This window comes from Pseudopipra pipra, chromosome 2 (assembly GCF_036250125.1).
Source record: "Pseudopipra pipra isolate bDixPip1 chromosome 2, bDixPip1.hap1, whole genome shotgun sequence".
Lineage (NCBI taxonomy): Eukaryota > Metazoa > Chordata > Aves > Passeriformes > Pipridae > Pseudopipra > Pseudopipra pipra.
Genome location: NC_087550.1, coordinates 86,540,134 through 86,563,006, shown reverse-complemented (window position 1 = coordinate 86,563,006; position 22,873 = coordinate 86,540,134). Strand labels below are relative to the sequence as shown.

The 22,873-nt window shown below is 40.9% G+C and overlaps 1 protein-coding gene across 1 annotated transcript in view; it reads left to right on the top strand.

The window, feature by feature from the left end:
* GABRA5 (gamma-aminobutyric acid type A receptor subunit alpha5) overlaps positions 1 to 22,873 on the top strand; it is a 53,237-nt gene that overhangs the window by 18,807 nt on the left and 11,557 nt on the right. The window contains exon 5 of the mRNA XM_064646231.1: positions 6,031 to 6,113. Within this exon, the coding sequence (XP_064502301.1) occupies positions 6,031 to 6,113 (83 nt within the window). The remainder of the gene's footprint in view (positions 1 to 6,030; positions 6,114 to 22,873) is intronic.

Sequence of the window (22,873 nt, the reverse complement as noted above, 5' to 3'; positions counted from 1 at the left end):
CCCCGTAGCAGGTGCTGGCTGCCAGCGCAAATGGTGCCAAAACAGCATCAAAATGCTCCCTTTAATCAGGGGTAAGAGCAGTGCACAGAAATAAACAACTGTTATGGTTTGAAATTGCCCCCTCTGGGAGCCGGGGGGCCTAGAGGTGATTGGGTGCCAGGGCAGTCTCCCCTAGAGGGCCAATCACTGCTCGTTTTGTTCGCTCCTGTGAAAAATCATATATACACAACTGGCAGAAGTTGTTGGCAATCGATCTGTCTGTCTGCTGCTCTGTGGGTGTGTGGGTGTGAGAAAGGCCCAGGGGTGGCAGGGCCCCCTTCTTTCCTTTCTGGGGGGAAGGGGGGCCCTGTGGCCCTCAGCTCTGGCTAAGCCAGGGTTGGAGGCAGCATTGGAGTGAGTGTGTGTTTGTGAGGGAAGAGACTCACAAACAGCTGGTAAGCGGGAGAGAGAGAGAGGCAGGCCTTGCAGCCAAGTCCTCTTCCCCCCCACCCCTTTGCAGCTAGATTGTGGAGGGGGCTTCTTCTTTTTCCCCTCTCACTGTAAAGTGGAGGGGAGGCTCAGCATTGGAGCTGAGCCAAAGTGGATGGGCGAAATTCAGCCCGGTGCCAGGGAGATAACCCCAGGCGAAATTGGAGACGGACCAGAGAAAGGCCCGGAGGATGTCCTTGCAGTGATTTAAATGGAGGACAGCCGAAAACTCGGAGGAGGAATGAAGGTTCCAAGACGTGTACGTGTAATAAGCTGAACTGAACTACAGCAGCATGGAACCGAGGTATGAGAGAGAGAATCACACAGCAGAGATGGCACGGGACCAAGGAGAAAGGACTCAGAGCTATCTTCTTGGACTTCGTGGGGAAGAAAAGACTTCAGGAAACAGCTGGAGGTTGGTGGAGGGAGTGAATCAGGTTCCCTGAACACTCCCACAAGAGAAAGACTGCTTTACCTATCAGCCTGAAGGGCTTTTCCTGGACTGAATTGAGGGAGAAGCTTAAAGGGACTGATAGAAGTGTGTAATATTATATATATAGTTGCTTTTAGCTTGTACAGTATTTATTTGTGTAGAATAAATGTATATATACTTCCCCTTTTCCCCTATAGAGGTGTCTGCCTGAAAGTTTCTCTTTGGTGTTGAGATAAAATTGCGGGAAGGAGTGGGGAAAGCCTGGAAATTGGATTTTGGCTCAAACCACCACAACAACTAAGAAGATGGGACTGATTTGGGGATTAAGGCAAACAGTCAGAAAAGCTTTGTATCTCTCTGGCCACAGTACCTTAGCACCAACAAAAGTTTCCTTGTGTCCCGTTCTTCAGTAACTCTTGTTATTCAACACTTATCTTGAATTAACTTCTCCCAGAAGGCACTGGTGACTCTGCCTTTCTGCTCCCCTATCCTAAAGCTCTCTGTTTTAATTTGTTTGCATACTAAAGCTAGTAGCTGATAAGAAAAAGCAAGTTTCTGCTCTGTCTGTGGGCTCCCCAGGCACATGACTGCCCTCCCCTCCTGCCTGGTAGCGGCAGATAATACTCCAGAAAGTGTTTTTCTGCACTGCCAGGGTAGGAGAGAGATGATAGCTTTGCTCAGTCCCCCCACTCTTTTCCCTTGCATTGAGGGAGTCACAGAGACAGCTGAGGGGTCCCTGCAGTGCCCTAAAACAGGGTCTTGCAGGACAGGGTGCTTTTTGTCTCAGGGACTTCTACCGAGGGACACCCACCTCTCCTTGAAACACACTCACTGCAAATGTCTGGCTCCCTAATATCTGCATTTATTTCCTTGCCACATCCTTGACTTTAACACCTCCTTCTTTTCCTTCTTGCTAAAAAGGAGCAGTCTCTTGAAAGCACTGTCATGCTTAATTCCCCAGTGGAAATGGTTGAAGGTGACTTTTCTGGAGTGACGAATTCTGCTGCTTGAATTGTTGTGCTTTTCTGAGAGGGATATTTGCTTATGTGTCTTGAAACAGAACTTCAGTAATCACTTTATGTTCTTAAAGTTAAGGCTATACATAATGAAGCTTTAATAAAGCTTTCATATACTATTATAGATGACAGATTAAATAATTTGTAAACCTAACATTTTTCTTTTCAGATAGTTAAGATATGCAATAGCATTTTGTTAGTTGATTAACATTTGGATAGTAGTGTGAGTATTTGGAGCATTATGAAAGTGAAATTTTGTCAGTAATAAATCAGCAACTATAATCAGGGTTTGTTACATTTTTTTGGGTGAATAGGGGCCCCATTAAGTCAGGGAGAATTTTACCATTATCTTCAATAAAATCAGAGTTTCATTCTCCCATTGCAAAGGACCTTTAACAGCCACCTATAATCTTGTCATAAACTCTGTTTGAGTGAAACTAGTCTTACAGGGATTTTATTAAGACAGAATGATGGTGGAGGAGGAAAGCTTTTAAATGCTTTGGTTGAGAAGAACTACCTTTGAGAAATGCTCGTGCTGTGACAGAAAAATCCTGGTATGGGGACTGTCTCTAGCTCAGATAACTGTACTTCCTTGCGCACAGCAAGATCATTCTGGAGTCACCCTATTTAAAAGGATTAGGCAAAGGCTGTTTCAAAGGATACCAAGGCCTCCTTTCTTTTTAAAGAGATGCAAACTGAGAATAATGTTATTATAATCAAATAATATATTATAAAACTAGAGTATGCAGAGGGTACCTAAGCTTCATCACAATGTTAAAAGCCAAAGTGTGCCAATATCACCCCAGATGATATTTGAAGGAGTAGATGCAGATATCAATTTTTTTGTGAGTCCTGAAGCTATGATCTGAATATATAGTTTGTACTCTGCACCGAGGAGCAAATCTGTATGCAGTGACCCATGCTTTCTGCTCCCAGAGTGTAAGAGATGGCTGTTGTGCTGCTTTTATTTCTGTATGCAATAGAAAATCCAGTCTCTTTGAACCAGGAGTCAGTTTAGTGACTGTTTTTAGGTCCTCACACAGTAATGAAAAGCAGCTCCTGCTTGGCACAGAACACCCTGCAGAAATTCAGGGTAGTGACATTTGTGCTTTGTATGAGAACTCATAGTCAAGTTTTCTTAGAAGTCTCCTGTCAAATATTTTGTCACATTGGCCATTACAAGACACTTCAAAAGCCTCTTGTAATGTACACTTTTGTAGGAGGCATCTAAGGAGAGTGTTCAGTGAGCACTTTAAAATCACCTAAGAGGCTCAACTACAAGGTTTTTAATAGCATGTAACAAATAGCATAGCCAGTTCACTTGTTCAAGATGGCCAGACTAGGAGTGGTCCTAGGATGGAGGCACTGGAAAAGGAAAGAAGTATGCAGATATCACTGATAGAGAGCAGAAAGAACTTTTTCATCCAAAGAATTTGTGTTAACGAAAGGAAAGGCTGTACCCAAGCACATTCACAGCTGCTAAACTTCGTTCTCTCTACCTCCAAGATAGACCCAGAAGACTGCAGCAGGCATCATCCTTTTAAGAGATCTGCCGCCTTTTGCTGGATGAGAAATTCAGAGGGGACAGAGGAGTAGGCATGGCACCAGAAGGATTTTTGGGGCTTCTGAGTCAGGTAGTGGCAGCCAGATGCCCTCCAGCCTTATCTGCTACCCTTTCATTTAAGACAGGCAAGAATAATTTCTGGAGGGACTTAATTAAATTCCACTAGGTCACACTCTCTGTACAAATCACCTTCTCTTCCACATTTACAGTTGATGAATGTCTACAGCCTTCCTCATTATACACAAGGGTTGTTTCCAGAGATGCAGGCAGCAGGATACAATTCATAGGACAGTCAGATGAAACAGAAGGTCTTATGCATAATTCTGCACTGAATCTTCCTTCACTTCCTGATTCTACACCTGTTGTCTTTGTAAGATGGATATAGGGATCCCCTCCTTCGATGTTTGCAAATTACAAGCATGTATAATAAAGTGTTGCATCCTTTGAAATGACATGCTTAAATTGTTGGTAGAAAAAGTGACAGGAGATGAAGTGCAGTAAAACATGCCAGCTTTCTTATGGGCTCTTGGAGAAAGGTTTCTGAATTTATCAAGAAAATTAAATTTGCAGTGTTAAGCATGGAAAATATAACAATGCATTGGAGGGATGGTAACCTTGCTTTCAAGTACCCATTAGAGTGATTTTTATGAAAAAGATGCAAGGTCTGGACAGGATGCTACTAGAACCAGCTTGTAAAATTCATCCACGCAGCACTCTTGGTGACTTTGGCTTTGCTGGCTTTGGTACCCAGGGGCATTCTCCACGACAGACAACTCCATATTTGAGTGATCTTAAAATTTCTTTTACAAAAATAAAGCCCAAGGACAGTTTTGCCTAAGGGCCGGTATCTCAGGCTTCAGGAACTTTTTTCTATATTGTAACCTCCTGTCTGTTCTTACAAAATGGTACACTATCTCTGTTCTGAACTGGATTTTTTTTGGCATATTATCTTTAAATTTTCTATTACTGTGTGCAGTTTGCCTTTTTGCTTCCTGTTTCCCAGCTTATCCTCAGAATATGATCTCTAGCCAATGATACTATTACATTTTTCTGTGATTATTTTGCCATTTCCAGCCTTTGGTAAAGCTCCAGAATTTCTCTGTGTTGGCAGAGAGTGGAGCTGTTTCCCCCAGTTTATTTTCTGTGTAGCTGGAGTGCCCCAGCAAGGCATCATTGTGTTCTGTTGAATTGGACTGGCTGAACGCTGTGCCATCTGTACACGGACAGATTGTTACCCTTTACAGTCCCCTTGGATAGAAGTTCTTGTAGCACTTTGGGGCGCTAGTAGGAAGTGGTGAGTATATATAGCTAGGGAGTATGGCTCTGTGTTGCTTTTGTGATAGGAAAGTGTACTTTGCGTTCTGGTGGTAGGGTGTTGTGGATTTCTTTGCAGATTTTTGCTCCCCAGGCAATAGTTTTCTTAGGAACTGCCCTCCAGCAGAGCCCCAGCACCAGGCAGTCTGTAAGGCTTCGGGTGTCTCTGATCTGTTGCCTCTGAAGTGGAATAGCATAAAATGAGAAAACTATAAGATTACTTATAATGTAAAATGAGATTTGCATCCTCACTCTCCTGAGCAAACTGTGTATTTTGCAAATATCAAAATGGCATAAACAAAACAGTTTTTCCTTGTGCTAGAAGTAAGCTTTGGCTCTCTTGATATATTTGATGTATTTGATGCATTTGATATCAGTATAACTGATGTTACACTGCTCAGAAATTTACCTCAGACTTTTTTAGTGTTCAGCTTGATCTGTCAATCATACAGAACATCCATAAGACGTGGCTATGTTTTCCTAAGAGTTTTTCTTTCCCTACCGCTATGTCCACTCTAGATCAAGTATTTCCACACAGTGGCAAAGTAGTCTAGGATAGAATTGCATCCCTAGGCAATACATTGTCTAGGGAAAGTCACCCTGTTGTTTTTTCCTGACAAGATGCCCAGGTAATTCACAGTGTGTTGAACTGAAACGGACTACCCCAATACCATGTGATTTCCACAGAATCTAACTATAGTGCTGTATAAAGTGATGTATATATGTCCTTGATGATATATCACTTTATATATAGTTATAGATAGTTATATTATGTACTTTTATTTGTAATTATTTGTTTTATGTATTTAAATAGTTACATCTACATATAAAGTCAATGCTTTTTTATGTCTGTAACAGTGCTATACGCAGGAGTCAAATTCCTAGTCCAGTTGCAGTATGTACAGAAAGGAGATAAGTATAAGGTGTGTGGCAGAAGCTCCATCACAGGAGTTTCTTTGCGTACTAATAAGAAAGAATGATCTCATTGGGACAGCTTACATAAATAAAATCATTTCATGTGTCTCAGGGTTGCTAGATAAGGCCTATGGCATGCACACACTGTGGTCCCCCTGGCTTATCTCACATTCAATTTAACTGGGGGTTGCTGAGTTTTCAGCAGGAACAAGGAACCTTCAGGAAAAGCTTGCCTGTGTCAGCACTCATGTATTGTGGTGAGGAGGCTAAAGAGAAGGTGCAGGGAAAAAAAATTATGTTTTCTTTTTACTCCCCCACAGATTGACCATCTCTGCTGAATGTCCCATGCAGCTTGAAGATTTCCCCATGGATGCACATGCTTGCCCATTAAAATTTGGAAGCTGTAAGTTCTCTTCTGAAATAAGAAATAGAAAAATGTCTTGTTTTCTGGCTTTTCATATTCACCCGTGTCTCATACAGATCTTTCACCCTCCCCCCCAGCACTCCCCTTTTAACACTGCTCATTAGCCCCCCCAATCCACTCCCCTTACTGCTATCCCGTTGCTCCTTTTCCATGACTGTGCTTTATCTGTGCCTGCTGCTTTTCAACTCATACTTGCATGCTCCATGATAAACAGTGAGCTGATGGGTGATATGTCTTATGTATCCACATCAAGTGTAACAGCCACTGTTAGATGGAGTTGTAGATGCAGACAGCTAAGTTGATAACTTGGTTTTACATATGTAGTAAAACAGAGCTTTCACTGGCCTGATCAGATTGATGTGCAGTCATTGTGGTATTTATATGAATCAGGCTTCAGTGCAATATCTACATCACATATATTAAAAGAGATCTAGAATATTAAAACAGGAAATATCTTTTCATTTGGCTTTAATAAATCCAGTCCTGTATCCTGTTACATGATGTTGTATACACATGTATTTGTATATATGCACACATTATTCTAAATTGTATGCTGAATGATGATTTTTCCTCAATTCCAAGCCTCTAATCCACCACACTGTTGCCTTGCCAGAAGCTTATTTTAAAAATAACCTCAGGGAATCAGTTATATTTAAAAACAAAGCTTTTAATTAAAGTACAAATGAGGCTACTACAGTCAACTTCTTTTTTTCTTATTATTATTTATTTTGGTAATCCAATCAGAGGTTCCAGGTGCAATCAGTGTATCTGAAGACTTTTGATAATTACCAGGCAAGGCGTTTTGCTAAGCCCCGAAGCCACCTAACTTCAGCATTTTGCAATGTTTTTCAGTCGTATCAATTTAGAGTCACTAATCCTAGCAAGATTAAGCTTTGCTTTTATCGTCTGAATCTGCCCTGATTTAATACTGACTATACATTGTCTTCTAGTGATCATACTAAGAAGTAAAAACACTGTTTAGAATAACCATTACCAAATTACCAAACTTAAGATAAACTGATTTCCTTTCCCTCTTGCAATCCAGGTAGACCCTGTTTCATCTGAATGTATTTTACAAGGTCGCTCACTGTAGGTAAAAGTGTGTTCACTGACTTCAGCAGCATTAATTTACAGCAAAGCCAATATAAATCTGAAGGTCTATACACTTTATACTCAAAAAAAAAATAAAAATGCAAAACATCTACTTCATTCCAAACTTAAAAAATGGGAAAACATCTCACAGGAAAATGTAATTGTTTGTATATCAGGTTAAACAAAAGCTAAAGGAAAGAATCAATAAGACAAAAAATAAGTTATCCTTCCTAGTGTTACATGTTCTTTACTGTATCAATAGATAAAGTTGAAGTCACACCTGTTGGTCTGTAGTGTAGACTATAGAACTGGGATGTTGCATAATTTTATGAAATCTTGCAAAATATGCAATATAAAACTAAAAGATACATATTTAAACAAAGTGCCTGATGCAGCAGAGATCTAAAGCTCAGCCTTAAAGTTAAATGGATGCTTCAATGTATTATTAGATTAGGTGCAGAAAGGTACAGGTTCTCACTGTCCATATAGTAAAGACACAAAAAAATGCACCCCAACCAAACATGCAAGTGTATGAGATGATGTTACAAGATAAGCTACAAATGCTTAGAAGGAGTACCCAGTAATGTCTTAATGTAATTATATGTTCTGCTTGTGCCAAATGTGTTACATATTAATCACTTCTTAGCACACAGGTAATTTTAATCCATGCCAAAACTAGCACTGAAAAGTTGTATTTTAGGCACTGAGAGGTGAATACAGTTTTAGTTTATGCTCCTTGCCATGCTCAGAATACAATCCTAGAGTACATTTCATAAGCTGTTACAAGTCACCTTTAAGTTCTTCCACAGTGTGTAGACATGGAGCCATTTGATCTGTGCTAGTCAAACCAGTGGCCTCTGCAGTAAGTAAATACATAGGAACAAGCTATAGACAGTCTTTCAGCCTTGGGAATTTCTGTATTACTGATCTGACCACTCACTAGTAATTTACTGGAATTTAACATGCAGATGTTTGCACAAGTAGCAGCCTGTAAATCAGGGTTTATTGAACTAGCCCAGATGTATTTTAGGAGAATACAATATTTATTCCCTAATTACAGCAGTATGGGTTTACATTGAGTCATCTCCAGGTTTGCAGCAAGACAAAGCCTGCAGCAGTATGACACACAAGCACATAACACTTTGTTCTTTAGCTTTCCTCCATCTTTCCCCAAAGGGTTTCTTTTTAATGGTCTTCCTTCCAAGAAGGATTTTGAAAAGCATCAAGGAATAGCATCAAAGCAAATGTTAAACACATTATCAATGGAGATGGGAGGGTGGAGAAGAGACTAGTGCTAACCAGTTTGAGGGTAGAGAGAGCAGGGCAGTGAAATGAAACAGCCGGCACACAGGCGGATCGTCAGCAGAAAGGATGCTGAGAAGTGATCAATGTCACAGCAGAAGCAGGAGCAGGTTATAAATTTTCTGGTTGCGTGACAGTTCACCATGCTTGCTGTAATTCAGCAAGCGAAAGGCAAAAATGTGCTTGATGTTTCCTTCATTATTAAAGAGAAGGAATACTAAGCTTGCTCACAGAAATAAAGGTAAATGTTGAATTCTTATGTCCCATTTGACTGGTTTCTTGCTATATTAGAATTGTGGGAGGTTTTATGGGCCTAGGAAACATTAGATGTAGCAACAGAATATTTTGTAGAAAAAATTAAAAGGAAGGTCAAATACACAAAAAGGGATACAAAGTTACCTGTGCACACCACCAGCCTAGATACCTGCCAGGCAGTTCAAATGCCGACTATAGTAGTATTTTTTAATGCTCTGTAGCACATCATGAAAAGGAAAGAAGTTCAAGGACAGCTTCTCGCAAACTGAACAGAGCAGATTTTAGTTGTCCTTCTCTTAAGTACAACGCCCCCCACTGCTCAGAGATGTCAAGATCAGGTGGGTCTGCTCCAGGAGATGCATGTATGCAGGTACTTTTCCTTTGGGCTTGTATCCCTGCTATGAGTCAGGACACCTGTAGAAATTATCTTGCAGAAGTATCATTTAGAGGGAACTGGGGATGGATGGTGCATGATCACTCCTTTGAATCAGGAGTACAATCTGTTCATTGCCTAATGGTAGCATGGGAAGGATGCTGTTTTCTTCCATGGCCAAGTTTATTTTAAACTTTACGTTGCAATTCTAGTGCTGACCTGTGTTGTAAATAACTTTACTGGTCAAACAGGATCTGATGAAAATTCCTGATGCCAGACACAGTTGTATGGGGAGCACCTTAGCCTAAGAAATTTGTCCTTACCCCTAAGCTATTTCTGGTGTGTGGGGGAGGAATTAGATAAAATAGCAAGGACATTAAAGCTTCACAGCTTTAATGTTTCACCTCTTCCTCTGATGGGCCCTAAGAATACATTAAGAATATCATTTAGTACAGATTCAAAATGCCCATGTGTCACCAGGTAGGTAAGCATCATTATCTCTAGGGCAGCTGAGACAGAGAAGTTAATTGACTTTCTGTAAGGTCATGCAACAAATCAATGTCAGAAAAAGGATTAGACTCAACTTCTTTGGTTGGAGAAGCAGATGTCTAATCCACTAGACCATGAAGGCCTCTGCCCAGGCAACTGACTTAACTCCTAAATCTCATTTTACTCATGTGTTAATTATGTCGGTGTTGCCCTGAAGATGAATTAGTTAATTGCTGTTGGTGACCATTAACTGGTGCTTTGACAATGTCAAATACTGTAAGGTGGTGTCTATTTATGGCGACTGTCTCTTGAAGACACAGTGTCCGAGTACACGGAATTATGAGATCCTGTATTGTGGAATGGACAAATGCCTGAGGCAGCTGCCCACTAGTCACTCAGCAGCAAAAAAAAAAAAAAAAACAAAACAAAACCTCCAAAACCAAAACCTATGATTTTTAGAGTAAGTAGAGAGTTTAACGAATATTCTGAAAATAACGAGATCCCCAAGCTCATGAACAGAGGAAAACCAGGCCTGGTGTTTGTTCCTGATGAATTTTTAGTCAGACATGAAGATGGTAAAGGTTGATCACTGTTGATCAACAAGGGAACTTGATAACTGTTTATGAGGAAACAGCACCAGGTACAATTTGTAGTGTCTGGAGAAAGCAGTTAACACGGTTTATGTACATCTTCCTTTTTAACAGCTCAAACTAAGTCACAGTATGACTTTTGATAAAGGAAAGTGCACAAGCTATATCTGTAGCAGGAAGCATGCTCAAATTGTTTTCCTCTAAGAAGTCTAGTGAAGTCAGAATAATAAGTAGACAGTAACTTCACCAGTATGCAAGGATTTTATTGCAACACAATATTAAGGCACTCAGTGTTCACAAACTGTCCATTCACCTGCAGCTGCCGAGAAATTTCTGCAAAAAAAAAGTATTTAAGGAAAATTTCCCCGATGATATTTCCTTATAATGCAGAGAAGGCACCGAGGTAAAAGCACCTACAGGGCATTTCTTGATTTTATGCTTCCCTCCATTAGCATCTGCAAGAGCTGCAGGAAAACTGCAAGGGTTAGAGGGAGAACTTCAAAACAGAATCCTTCTAAACAGACTCTAATTCTCTATTAGTAAAATGCGATAAAGAATGTATCCAGCTTTTCAAAACCTGTGTGTAAGAGTCTTGTGTAAGAATACAGTTAAATTAATAAGAAATAAAGACAAATGTTAATTTTAAGAGACTTTGAAAAGGAGGAATGGCTCTTTGGAAGGTTTTCATAGGTTGTTCCCAGGGACATCTGGAACTCCAGTCTCATGTGTGGAGGCAGAGCTTTTCTGTTACTCATCTCTTCAGATGGTCAGAAAAGGCTCCTGAGTCTATTGCTGAGAGCAGAGATAGGCAGCACAGCTTGTTGACTCTGCTGGGATGTGTTGTGCCTTTTTTAAGAAAGGACACGTGGAGAGGTTGTGACTTTGCAATTTAAGGCAAAAGCCTCCTAATATAGAATGGTTAGTTTTGGTGATGTTCTGTTCAGTCATATAACATCTTCCTTTACGTTTTCCTAAGGTTTATCACTGTGTCCTTAGACACCTCCATTGCAATGGACATCGAATGACTAAAATAAGGTGAAGTTATGTGAATACTAAAATAAATATTTCTAAGACACTCAATATATTTTTCTCTCTCTTCCAACCCCATATTACCACCAACTACTAACTACCACTTTAGTTGGAATACTTTTTCCCTAACTTTTAGCTGTTTAGAAGCTAGATCTCCAGACACAATAAAGAGATGCTTGTGGCAGCATCAGAAAGGCGGTCTAGACAACTAGCTTGAACCACCATAGTAGTTTTACTTAAGTGAGTAGTTTTAATAGCAAGCTAGTAAAGCACAGGCATCTAGCCTGAACTAGTTTTCCGTTCAACCTTTAGAATGAATGGAGGAGGTGGAGACCACCTAATGGTATTGCTGTAATTTGCCTCTAGTTTCCTTGGAATTATGGACACATGACTTGTCATGGGACTGTGTTGTTTAAAAAATTAAATGTTATAGTGCAGAATGAACACAGTGATTTGGCCCACATCAAAAGCCTTGCATTGACAGCAAAGGCTTAGGGAATGGACAGGATGGATCTGTGACAATTTCAGATAGACAAATATGTCCCAGTTAGTCGTCTAGAATCCCTTTATGGCCACTGAAAGGAAGTCAGCACTTCTGCAGTTAGATTCATTAGAACTATTTTTGATACCAGCCTAAGGATAAGATGAATCATATTTTAGAAGTTCCTATTTTTCTGCACTGGTAGCTCAGAAGTAGATAAGTGTATGATACCCTAGTTGGTGTAACTTAGATGTCTATTTTTCTCTGCATTGCTACCTCAGAAATACAAGACCATACTTTGTTCAGAAGAAACAGTCACTGCTGTAGATTAGTTAGGTGTTATGTTATATTGGTGGTGAGCTTTTTTATCTCTCCTAGGGACTATTTTCACTGTTTCTGCTGGAAGTCCCATTTTTTAAAGGATCTTAATGAAACAGTCAGCAGGAATCTTCACTATGGGGACAACTCTACCATTTCTGCAAGCATCTTTTATAAGCCAAGCTTATAAAAGTTTCTTCTGCATTGAGTGCAGTGGGTTATAACAATAGATACTTAAGCCTTTTTACAGGTGTTGCAACATAGCCTGAAGTCATTTCAGATACACATGTATAGCAAGATAGACTCTTGTAGTCCAGCATTTCAAGCAGTCAGTGCTGCCAATAGTTCCATCCTTGTATTGAGTCCCACAGTCAGGGTGGAACAACGCAGCCCAGAACTCCCAAAGAGCGGGATATTCATCAAGAGTGGTGCTTAAAAGAAAATATTCAAGTATTCCAGACATCTAAGAAGCTTTCTTAATAGGAATCTACTTAGAAATTAAAACGTAGGGTTCTGGACCTGAACTGTGTGGTGTGGGTTTCTGCAGCAGTTGTTGTTATGGGACTCCAGTCTGCATCAGAACTTGCAAATGAGTATGACTGTAAAATCTCACTTGTCTGGTAGGTTTCCCATAGAAAGGATACTTTTTAGTATGACAAAAGGGAAAAGGGCCCTTTTTAAAAGCTCTTTAAAATGTTCACGTAGTCAGTTTTTCTTTGCCCATTACAGTGTACAGTGACACACATTCAGGACTTTCTAGGAAAGGCTTGAGAAACTCTGCTAGTATACTCTTCAAGCACTTGCAGTTACTGTAGCTATTTAACTTTCCAAAGACTTTGTCATGTATACATGGTTACTGTTTTCCACTGAGCTAATTTAAAAAAATACATTAAAACAGCAGCATTCACTGTAGCCCACTCCCCTGGCTGAGTGATGGCTTACCTGCGAATAGTGCCCAGCTCTGGGTCAGTCACCTCCTACACTGCTCACCCATTTCTTAGAAGCAAATGAGTTTTTCCCACTTAGGTTTATAGTGGAAAAAGGGACTCAGAAAGAACAATTGCTTGCACAGGGCATTTGCCATGTGGTCCGAAAAAGCTGTTGTCTTCCCCCTCTATCTTGCAGCCAGCACTAACCCCAGGCTGCAAACTCTGTCAACCTGCAGCAGCCGAGGGCTTGGCTCCCTACCAGCCCCTGCACAGGCAGGATTGTCCCTAATGAAGCCCATTTTTGTATGTTAAGGACATTCCTGGGGTGCCAGTGGCGGCTTTTGTAGCAGCTGCAGAGAGCCCCTTGAGCAGCCACCACTGGAAGCCTACGTGCTGCCTGCCCTGGGAGCAGGCTCCTCATCACAAGATGGCCCACATACGTCAAGCTTTTGGGGGTAGAAAAGGTCAACTGGTGGCATTTTTGAGTGCAAGGAAAGAGCAGTTCAGGCAGGGGGAAGAGTTGGTGTGGAGTTTTCAGCAGTGGGGTTTTTGTCTTGTGAAAGAGGTCTAGACAGGATTGTGGTGGAGTGGCATGGAGATCCAGGGTGCTTTGCTGATGGAACAAACATCAGCATGCATTTCCCACACTGGAGGTTTCAGCCTAAATTTAAAGTCTGCGCAACTTCCTGGTTACAGGACAGGAGTGATTGAATTTGAGTTGTCAGCAGTAGAAAATAACATGCTGAGACCCTGTGCTTACTGTGCTTAAGCTTTCAAATGGCTCTTGAGTGCAAACCTGCAAAGGGATTGCTGGGCTCACAATGCCCCAAAAGGCAGCACCAGGGCTTATGGTTGCCAGCCATGGGGCACGGGTTTATACCACTGGCAAATGGGATATTATTTGTAAATATGACAAGTGGCTAAATACTGCTCCACTGTTGTACAAGTGAGGTTTTCAATGTCTCATATTTTCTAAGGTGGCTGTTTTCATGGCTTGTAAGCATTTCATAAATGTTTCTGGAATCATTCTCATGATGCCAGTATGAGGTTGGAAGGTCTCTGCTGCCTGCATTTTGTAGGTGGGGATAAAGGAGGCAAAGAGCAATTACAGTCTCTTCTGAGCTAAGATAGAACGGTTCATTACTTGCTTTTATTGCCTCTGTCGTTATGGGTCCCTAGGTTCAATTAGAGTCTCCTAGTGCTACTGCAGTACATTAATGACAAAATTACGTGCCTGGGGTTTTGGGGGGAGGAAAAAAGCTCCAAGACACTGCTCAAACTTGGATTTCATTTTCTAGTCTGGCAGGTCCTTTATGACACCTCAGTCTCTGGTGGGCCAGCAAGTCCTTCCCCTGAATTGCACATTAGCCTCCTCTCCTACACAGAGAGCCAAGTTAGTCTAAGTTGTCATCTAGCACTGCTGCAGTCCCAGCCCAGCAAGTTTCTTCAAAGGAAATAGTTGTTTCATGTTGTCCCCCATGAAGAAACAAGACAGAAGGAGGAGTGGGAAGAGGGAAAGCCTGATAAGCCTTCTCTTTTTTTTTCTCCTTCTCCACTGAAAGAGTCCTCACGGCCAGTCTCTGCTAGCAGCTAACCATTTTGCTGAAAACATCCCAGAGATAAATCTGTCAGCAAAGCTGGGATTCCTCCCTCCTAAATTTATATTTCTGTAAAGTAAATATATACAGCTGAGCTGATTGCTCTCACCCTCTTAGGGGAGAGAGGTAGATATTTTTAGGCTCAGGTTAATCTCCTCCTATTTTAGGAGGAGATTTACAGCTGATGGCTGTAAATAAGGAGATGTTTTATTTGTGCACAGAGAAGATGAGATCGTGAGCACCTTTGGATCTGGGTCTCCATGACTGGGAGAGGACAGTTCCCAAAGAGGGGGTGTGTGCCTGAGTATTGTAGCATAAAGCAGGCAAAATGGCAGTGCCTCTGGTCAGACACAGCTCACCTCAGAGAGGCTCCTTGTATCCATCACTGAGGTTGGGCAGTTTGAACTGATGGCCTCGGGAGATTTTATCCCGTTCTATTAAATACAGGCCTGCACTGTGTCCCATGGCAGGAGTCTATAATCCATCTTCTGAGCTTTAGATGACTGCACCTTTGGCGTAGGGAATAAGTTTTGTGATTGCAATCTAGAAGCAGTATTAAAGTGTTTGAATAATAATATTTCAGCTTGCTATCTCTACATACCTGTTGATTACACATTTTCACAGTGTTATTAATGTAGCAGTACTTCTGAGATTTGTAAATGTCTGAATTAAGGGACTGGATTCAGAAACAAAGGTATATATTCAGCTCTGCCAATAGTTCCGATCAGTCTCAGCTGTTTTCAGGCCATACTGATTTATAAGTGAGGGTGCTTTGAATGGTAAGCTCAGTAGATACACTAACTATGATGTTTGAGTTCCTGGTGCCACTCAAATGGGTGGGAAGAATGTCTGTAGATTGCGGTGAGGCCACAATTTCATTCTGTGCTGTTAGGTGTGGCCAAAAATACCATGTTTGTGAAGGTACCTTCCACAACAACATCAAATATAGCATTTTCTAAAATTTACTCCACATTTCGCAAAAGAAGGTCCAGTGACAGTCCTGAAGAACTGGTCAAATTAGCTTTGCTGATATTAAGTGGCAGCTTGCAAACTGAATGGACCACTGCAATCAAGATTGCTCAGAGAGTAAAGGTACTATGCAAAATGAGTAATGGTGTCAGCCATACTTTGGAGGATACTTTTGTTTGCCTTGCAAAAAGTAAATTAAATTTCTTTAAATCTTTCTCATGACCATGGCGTTTTTCCTAATGAAGCATTTAATATAACTGCCTAATATTCCGATTGTAAATTCAAAGTTCATTAAATGTTAGTACAGCACTCAAACTGGCCAACTGACTTGGAATTACCATATTCCTGGCCTGGAAAGACCAACATAAGGTCAGAAACATCCCAGGATATTTTAAATATCATCCCAGCATATCCTACTGTTTTGTTGCTCTAGTCCTCTTACAGTGGATATTTTGACACATTCCATATGAAAAGCAGTTGTGTAGTCACCATTAAATGGTGATGTAAAATCAATTCTCAGGTTAGTTCTAGATTGAGACAGCTACCACTAAACTTGAAAATAAAGCAAGAAGTTGTATTGTGAATACCGACTGCAGTGAGACGAAGAAACTGGACGAGACAAAAGAAGGAAGCTGTAACCTGTTCCCTAACATCAGCTCTCAGATGACACCAAGGATTTTCGGAAGATGACCTGGTGCTGCTGGTACCTTGGAGCACTGAATGTGTAACAGCCCCCCCGTTTAGTCACCCCTTTCAGTCAGCTCATGACAGGCATCCCACAATGGCAGGTGGCAGAATTTAGTTGTCTACACCTACGTGTCTGTTTGCTGTTTGTCATGCTCCAGGCTGCCCTACGGAAAAACATTTTCTTTGCTGTTTGTTTTTTTTTTCCTTTTCTGAGTGAAGCCCTGCTATCCTGGGACACACATCTCTATTTGGTGTGCCATGCCTGGTTTTTAATGTCTATATGTCAGATTTCACAGCAAGCAGTCACTCCCAGTTGTGATCCCAGTGCTTGGAAAACAGATGCACCCCTCTGATTGCTCCCCCATTGCCCTAGGGGCAAGCAGGATGCTCTCACCGGTGATATTGCCTGCATGGTGGCAAATATGGGCACCTCTTTAAGAGGCATCCCTCAAATTGCTGCACTGTCTTCACAATCATCCTTAGAAAACATTCTGTATTACTCTGCACAGCTCTTAGCTCAGTTCTGTTCTTAAATGGTGGAATAGCATCCTGTGAAGGGGCTATGTCTGACTGAAGTATCAGGACAACTGTTCATTAGTATTTGTGTTACATGCATCATCAGTATGACTGTGATTTAGTGTACCAACTTGCAAATAGTCAATTTATTGTATTAAAGCAGTCAGCAAACTTGCCTGTGCTAATTATGAATCACACCTCCAAAATCCCAAAGTAGCTTTCAGTCAAAAATTATAAGGATTTGGGTTTTTTTCCCCTTGGCTTTATATTTTTGACCTTAAAGTCGGGTCATATTTAGACTTTTCTCCCACGAACTAGAACTTCTAAAATTGTGCAGGACCTCCCACCTGTTTCTTGCTTTGAAAAACTTAAGAAAATGGATTCTGCAAAATGATGGGTCTCAGAGTGAATTTCACAGACATCTTCAGTTCTGTATGTTTCACCACCCTGTGGGTACAGTCTGTGCTTCCATTTAATTTCCAAGCCACAGACACTTCTATCATATTTCTATTCCCACGTTTTCCTGAGGTGACTTATAAATTACATTCTGAAACGGAATCATTTTGATCTAACTTAGGGCTTTATTTCTTAGCAATGATCAGTAGAGTACATTAGTGTTGCTTAGTAGTGAAGTCTCTCGAGACCTGTCTGGCACATTTTTCAGAACATCCTATTCTATTCCCTGCAGAATGTGACAAAAAGATCAAATAAAAATGTGTGTCAGGAAAACATATAAAATACTACTTTTGTTACGAAGCTTTATTTTTATTTTAAATTCAGGAAGGACAGAAATTATAATTTTAGTATGACTGAACTTCCAACTGCCCATTTCACAGCCAGTGGTGTCCTATAGTCTTTTGTCATCAGTTTTCATACAAGAATTGTTCCAAGTTCATGAATAATTTCCTCCTTGGATGTCCTCAGCTGTTGGCTCTAGATGATATTGTGTCGTTCAAAAAAAGTTTCATTCTGAGCATTTAACTTCTACTCACATCTGGAACACTGTGCCCCATTCTGAGCTTCCCAGTGGAAGAAAAATACAGACTGTGGAGAGAGTCCAGTGCAGGGCCACAACGATCACTTAAGGACCAGAGCACCTCTACTATGAGGAGAGACCAAGAGACCTGTGACTGTTCATCCTGGAGAAGGGAAGGCTCAGGGGGTCCTCATCCATCTGTATAAATACGGAAGGTGGGGGTTGGGAGGGTAGGCATGAAGAGCTGGGCTCTGCTCAGTGGTGCCCACTGGCAGAATAAGGGGCAGGGGGCATAAGTTAAAAAAGATTAAATTCCATCTGAACAGAAGAAAACATGCTTTTACTGTGAGGGTAACCAAACACTGGAACAGATTGGCTAGAAAGATTTGAATATCATGGAGCTATTCAAAACCAGACTGGACATGGTTCTGGAAAACCTGCCTTTGGTGTCCCTGTCTGAGCAGGGTATGGGACAGGATGATTTCCAGATATACCTGCCAGCCCCAACCATTCTGTGACTCTGTGTTATGTGGATTTGTAGACACGTGTATTTGTACACAATACACTTCTTGTCTGTGGCATGTATTTAAAATAATGCATGCTGTTTATTCCATATGCTGTAAACTCATGCCAGTTTAAATCATCAGTCTTAATTCTGATGATTTCAGGTCCCTAAAATAATTTCTACAACCCTAAAATTCTCTTAAGAACAGCAGAATTCATCATACAGTCTTTATTTTAGGCTCTTCATTATTTAATATGTGAATACATTTATCTTAGTGTTTAAATTGCTATTTTACATTAAAAACTTACTGTTATAAAAAGCTATTCCCCCTACATCTAGATCATGCATATCTAGTACCACGTCTTATTATTTTTATATTTAAAATTACATTTTTACTAGATCTCTTTTCCACTTGTTGTCCCAATAGAGTGATCTCATTTGTACATTGATTCATTCTTATAAACTCAATTTAATGGGAAAGTCCAATTACAGAGCTCAAATCTGGCCTGTTGACAGATGCTTTGTAATGGGCTACAAAGTATTTGTGCAAAAACCACAAGAAACCCAGCCTGACTCTTAGCATTCAAGCTGGTACATGATGGCTTAGTAGCAGTGCTGTTTTACTGCCTGCAGGAGTCTTTGAAAGGCTGTAAATCTGGATCACTGCTGAGTTATATAACAGCATCTAAGTCAGTCAAATACATTAATGGTTAGATAAGATAGATATTTGTATGTGTATTCAGATTGCAATTAGAGTTTCTAAAAAAGCTGACAATTTATGCACATCTTTCCCAATCAACAGACTTTGACGGGGATTAGCAGTACTTCCAAGATTAGGCAGTCCGATGATCCTTGTGGCATGTACTAAATGTCATGATGATAAAGGCTTGGAATGTAACTGCACAATTGTAATGAATAAAATAGAAAAGTCAAAAGTCATCTTTCTACGGTATGTCTCTAAGTTAATTCAGCCTCCAACTAGCATAATTCTGAAAGAAAATTTTCAGCCATGGCTTGTGGATAAATGGTCTGTTTAATTGTGGAACAAAGCTCAAGCATGCCAGGTGGGCACCCATACACACAGATCCCATGCTGTCCAGGTTGTCTTAACTTAATTATGCAGACACTGCTTTATGGCTTCTGTGGGTTTAGAGGGTGCTTTGGAGGGGGATTCTTTGTTCCTAAATTTTTTATGCCCTGTAATGCAGATATGAAAATCTATTGGCAGATATCAGTGGTGATTTTTTTTCTGGGTTATAGCTTAAAAAAAAATCAGTCCTAGAAATACCCACAGACTGGGTCCCACAGACTCAAAGTTTGGATTCATCCATCTACATTTAGGTTTATTTGACATAAGGTGCAAAGAAACACTCTTCCCCCCCTCCTTGCCCCCCCCCCTTTTTTTTTTCTCCTGGATTTTATTCCAAATATGGAAGAAAGAAAGGCGAGAAGGAGGGTGTCTGTCAGTAGCCACAGGTGCCACCACTGCCCTGTGCTGGGGGCAGTGGCAGGACAAAACTCCCTGCTTGTGGGTTGCTTTTTGAATGGAAGATGCTACACTGCTCACACTGTTTGATTTGCAAATGAAAACAGGACACTCCTCAATTCCGAGGCCAATGTCAGGGATTCTCCAGGTCTTACCAACTAACTGCTCTGCTTTGCTAGACTTTTTCTTAATGTATATCTTCTCTTTGGCTGTGGTTACTCCTCTGCCCACTGTTCATATGCCCACTGGCATAAGAAAGACCATGTCATGCTTTCCTTGCAAGACATACAGGAGCAGGAAGAGTGTGGGAGAAGAGTAAGGGACCTCTACCATTTTTATATTGTGCGGTGTGTGTTGGATGCTAGAATGCAGAAAAATAAATCTGCTCATCAATAAATAGATATGAGAAGAAATTACTTCTTTCATCATCCTGGTAGGTGATAAGCCTGTAGCAATTTATCAGCTGTCCACTAGAAATAAATGTCTGTTGTCATTTTCTCACATTTAATAACATTATAATTCTCTGTAATTTTAGCTGTTCATCTCAACTGCTACCCTTTTTTTTTCTTCTTTTTGAAAAAGTGAGCTTAGAAGAGAAAGGATAGTTTAACAAGGCTTCCTCCTTTCTTTGCCAAGCCAGCAAAATTATTGTAAACACCAAATTAATTATTTGGATTCATTACTCCAGAATAAACACCAAGCAGTCTCGTTTGGATGTTCAGTGGCTTTGAATTTGAGCTTGCTTTTACAACACTACCAGCATTATTGTCTCAGCTTGCTGTCCGAGAGCCACTACTACATTTTCCTATCACCCTCTGGGAGATGTCCCCACCCTGTGTGTCAGGTAGAGGAGATGAGGGCCATATTTCCTTATCATGAGTAAACCTTTCCTATAATTCTAGACAGCACAAGCTGAAGTTCTTTAGTCCTTCAGCAAGCATGGCTAGTAGGCAACCTACTGGAAACTTTGTTTAAGTGGAAGGGGGTTTTTACACAATTTGATAGACAGTGAATAATACCATCTCTCCATTAGCATCTGTTCTACCCCAATAGGAAATTAACATTATTCTAGACTACACCTACACTTTCATCTTTCAGTATGACTGGGCCTAATTATACTGCAGGGGTAATCAGCAGCAGAGCTGGAGCTTCTAGTTGTTGAGTTTGGGATAACTGGAGTTTGAGGCTTCTGGGAAGACATGGCAGAAGGTTTGCAGTAGGAAGACAAATACCTGCTAAAAGTAGGTTATGTCCCTTATCTAGATGACCAGAAAAGATACAGTCTGTGGTGCAGCTGCCACACCGAGGTAAACGGGATGGCTTTTTCCTGTCAGAACATGGCCTATAGTAAGAAAAGGAGGCAATAAGTCAAAAATCTTATATTAGAGCTTCTTAAAACATTTGCATGGAAGATAGATGAGGATCATGCCATATATGTGATCCCATCACAATAGAATGTCTCTAGAATGGGGTAAATTCATGCTATTCCTAATGTGGCAGACTTCTCTTGAGGAGGTAAAATCACTGCAGGTTGCACTGGTTTAGGTTGGGCTCTGCAGGAACACATCTGTTATCTGTTGTGTCTTAAAGCCCTCTATGTGCCCTTGCACAAGAATCTCTTCCAGCTGGGCTATTCTCCCTTCTCCCATAGATACTCTACTCCTGGCCAAGCAGTGGTGAAACTCTCCGTCTTGCAATAGTTATTTTTGTGTGAGAAAGACGCTACAGGCTAGAGCCTTCCTCCCAGGCAGGGACTGGCCTCATCTTGTGCTCTTGCCTGCCTGAGTGCTACCTCTTCACACCAGCTGGCCTGGGATGGGTAACCTCCCTTCCCTGGCATAGTTTTGAAAGAAAACAGCCTCATGAAGTATTGCTTGAGCCTATCTGTGAGATCTGGATGGAGTTTTGGCACCTTCTGGCCTCTGTTTGAATTGCAGATTTTTTTTACAAGAGGAATTGCTGGGCTTTTCCAGAGTAGGAGCCTCCAACCCTGTACTGGTTCATGTATTTCAATAACCAGTAAATCCTGCAATTTAAAGCAGAGGCACTGCTGGGAGGACACTCCCAGGACAAATCCAATTATCCCAGTGGCTGTGATCATTGCAGAAACAGGGAACTGCTGAGGTGGGATACTTCTGGATAACCCCAGAAAAAAAAATTCAGTGCTGGAGGTTTTTGCATAGAAAGTAACATGGCTAAAAATCAAATTCTCTAACAATCCCAAATTTGCCTAAATAAATCCCACATTCACTGGGAATATCAGCACATGAACAACATATACCAGACACGCATTTAAAAAAGGAGGCTTTTCTGCATCACATTTTTAAACGGACCCAACTCCTCCAACTTGCCTTCTCCGGATCTGGCTTTGAAATTATTTACAGCATGTTGTGAGCTTGTAATCATCTCTGAGATAAAGCATCTCAGCTCTAAAGGGAAGCTGAAATTTTTGTGATGCAAATATTTTGAAATAGGGAAGCCATTCCTTCTTAGCCTTTCATAGCAGACCATGACATGTAATTACAGTAATTTTACTGCAGAGCTACAAATGCAAGCATAAGGAAGGCATGTGGGCAGTCCTGCATGGCTAACAAGGGATGAAGGACTTATAGATCCTGAACTTCCAAACCCTGGATCAGCTCCAGCCCTGAACACAGCAACTGTCAGATATGTGACAAAAAAAGATTTCAACTCACCATTATCATCCTAGTGACAGTAGTCCATATTTTTTTTCCTCAGGTTATCCACAGTGTAATTACCCACCCTCCACCTAATTAGGAAATTGTGCCCTGTTCTTCATCTGAATCTGCCTGGAACAATCTTTCAGACACCTTTTGTTACAGTACAAGAGATTCATCCTGGTTTTAGATTTCTGTATGCAAGTATCTATACTCAGAGCTTGAGCCACATCTCAGCTTCTTGTCAGTGAGCTGAGTAAGTTGAGCTGCTTAAGTTTAAAATCATGACTTATTTTCCAGTCCCTGGAGATATTTGTAACCCTCTTTTGAATTCTCTCCCTCTCTCTGTCCTCATTGTTTCTATGTATTTTCTGAGGTGTGGATGAATAGCCATAAACAGTTAGACCAAAGGTGTATCTAGCCTAGTGTTCTGTCTCCCACATATGGCACAGTAACATTAATAACA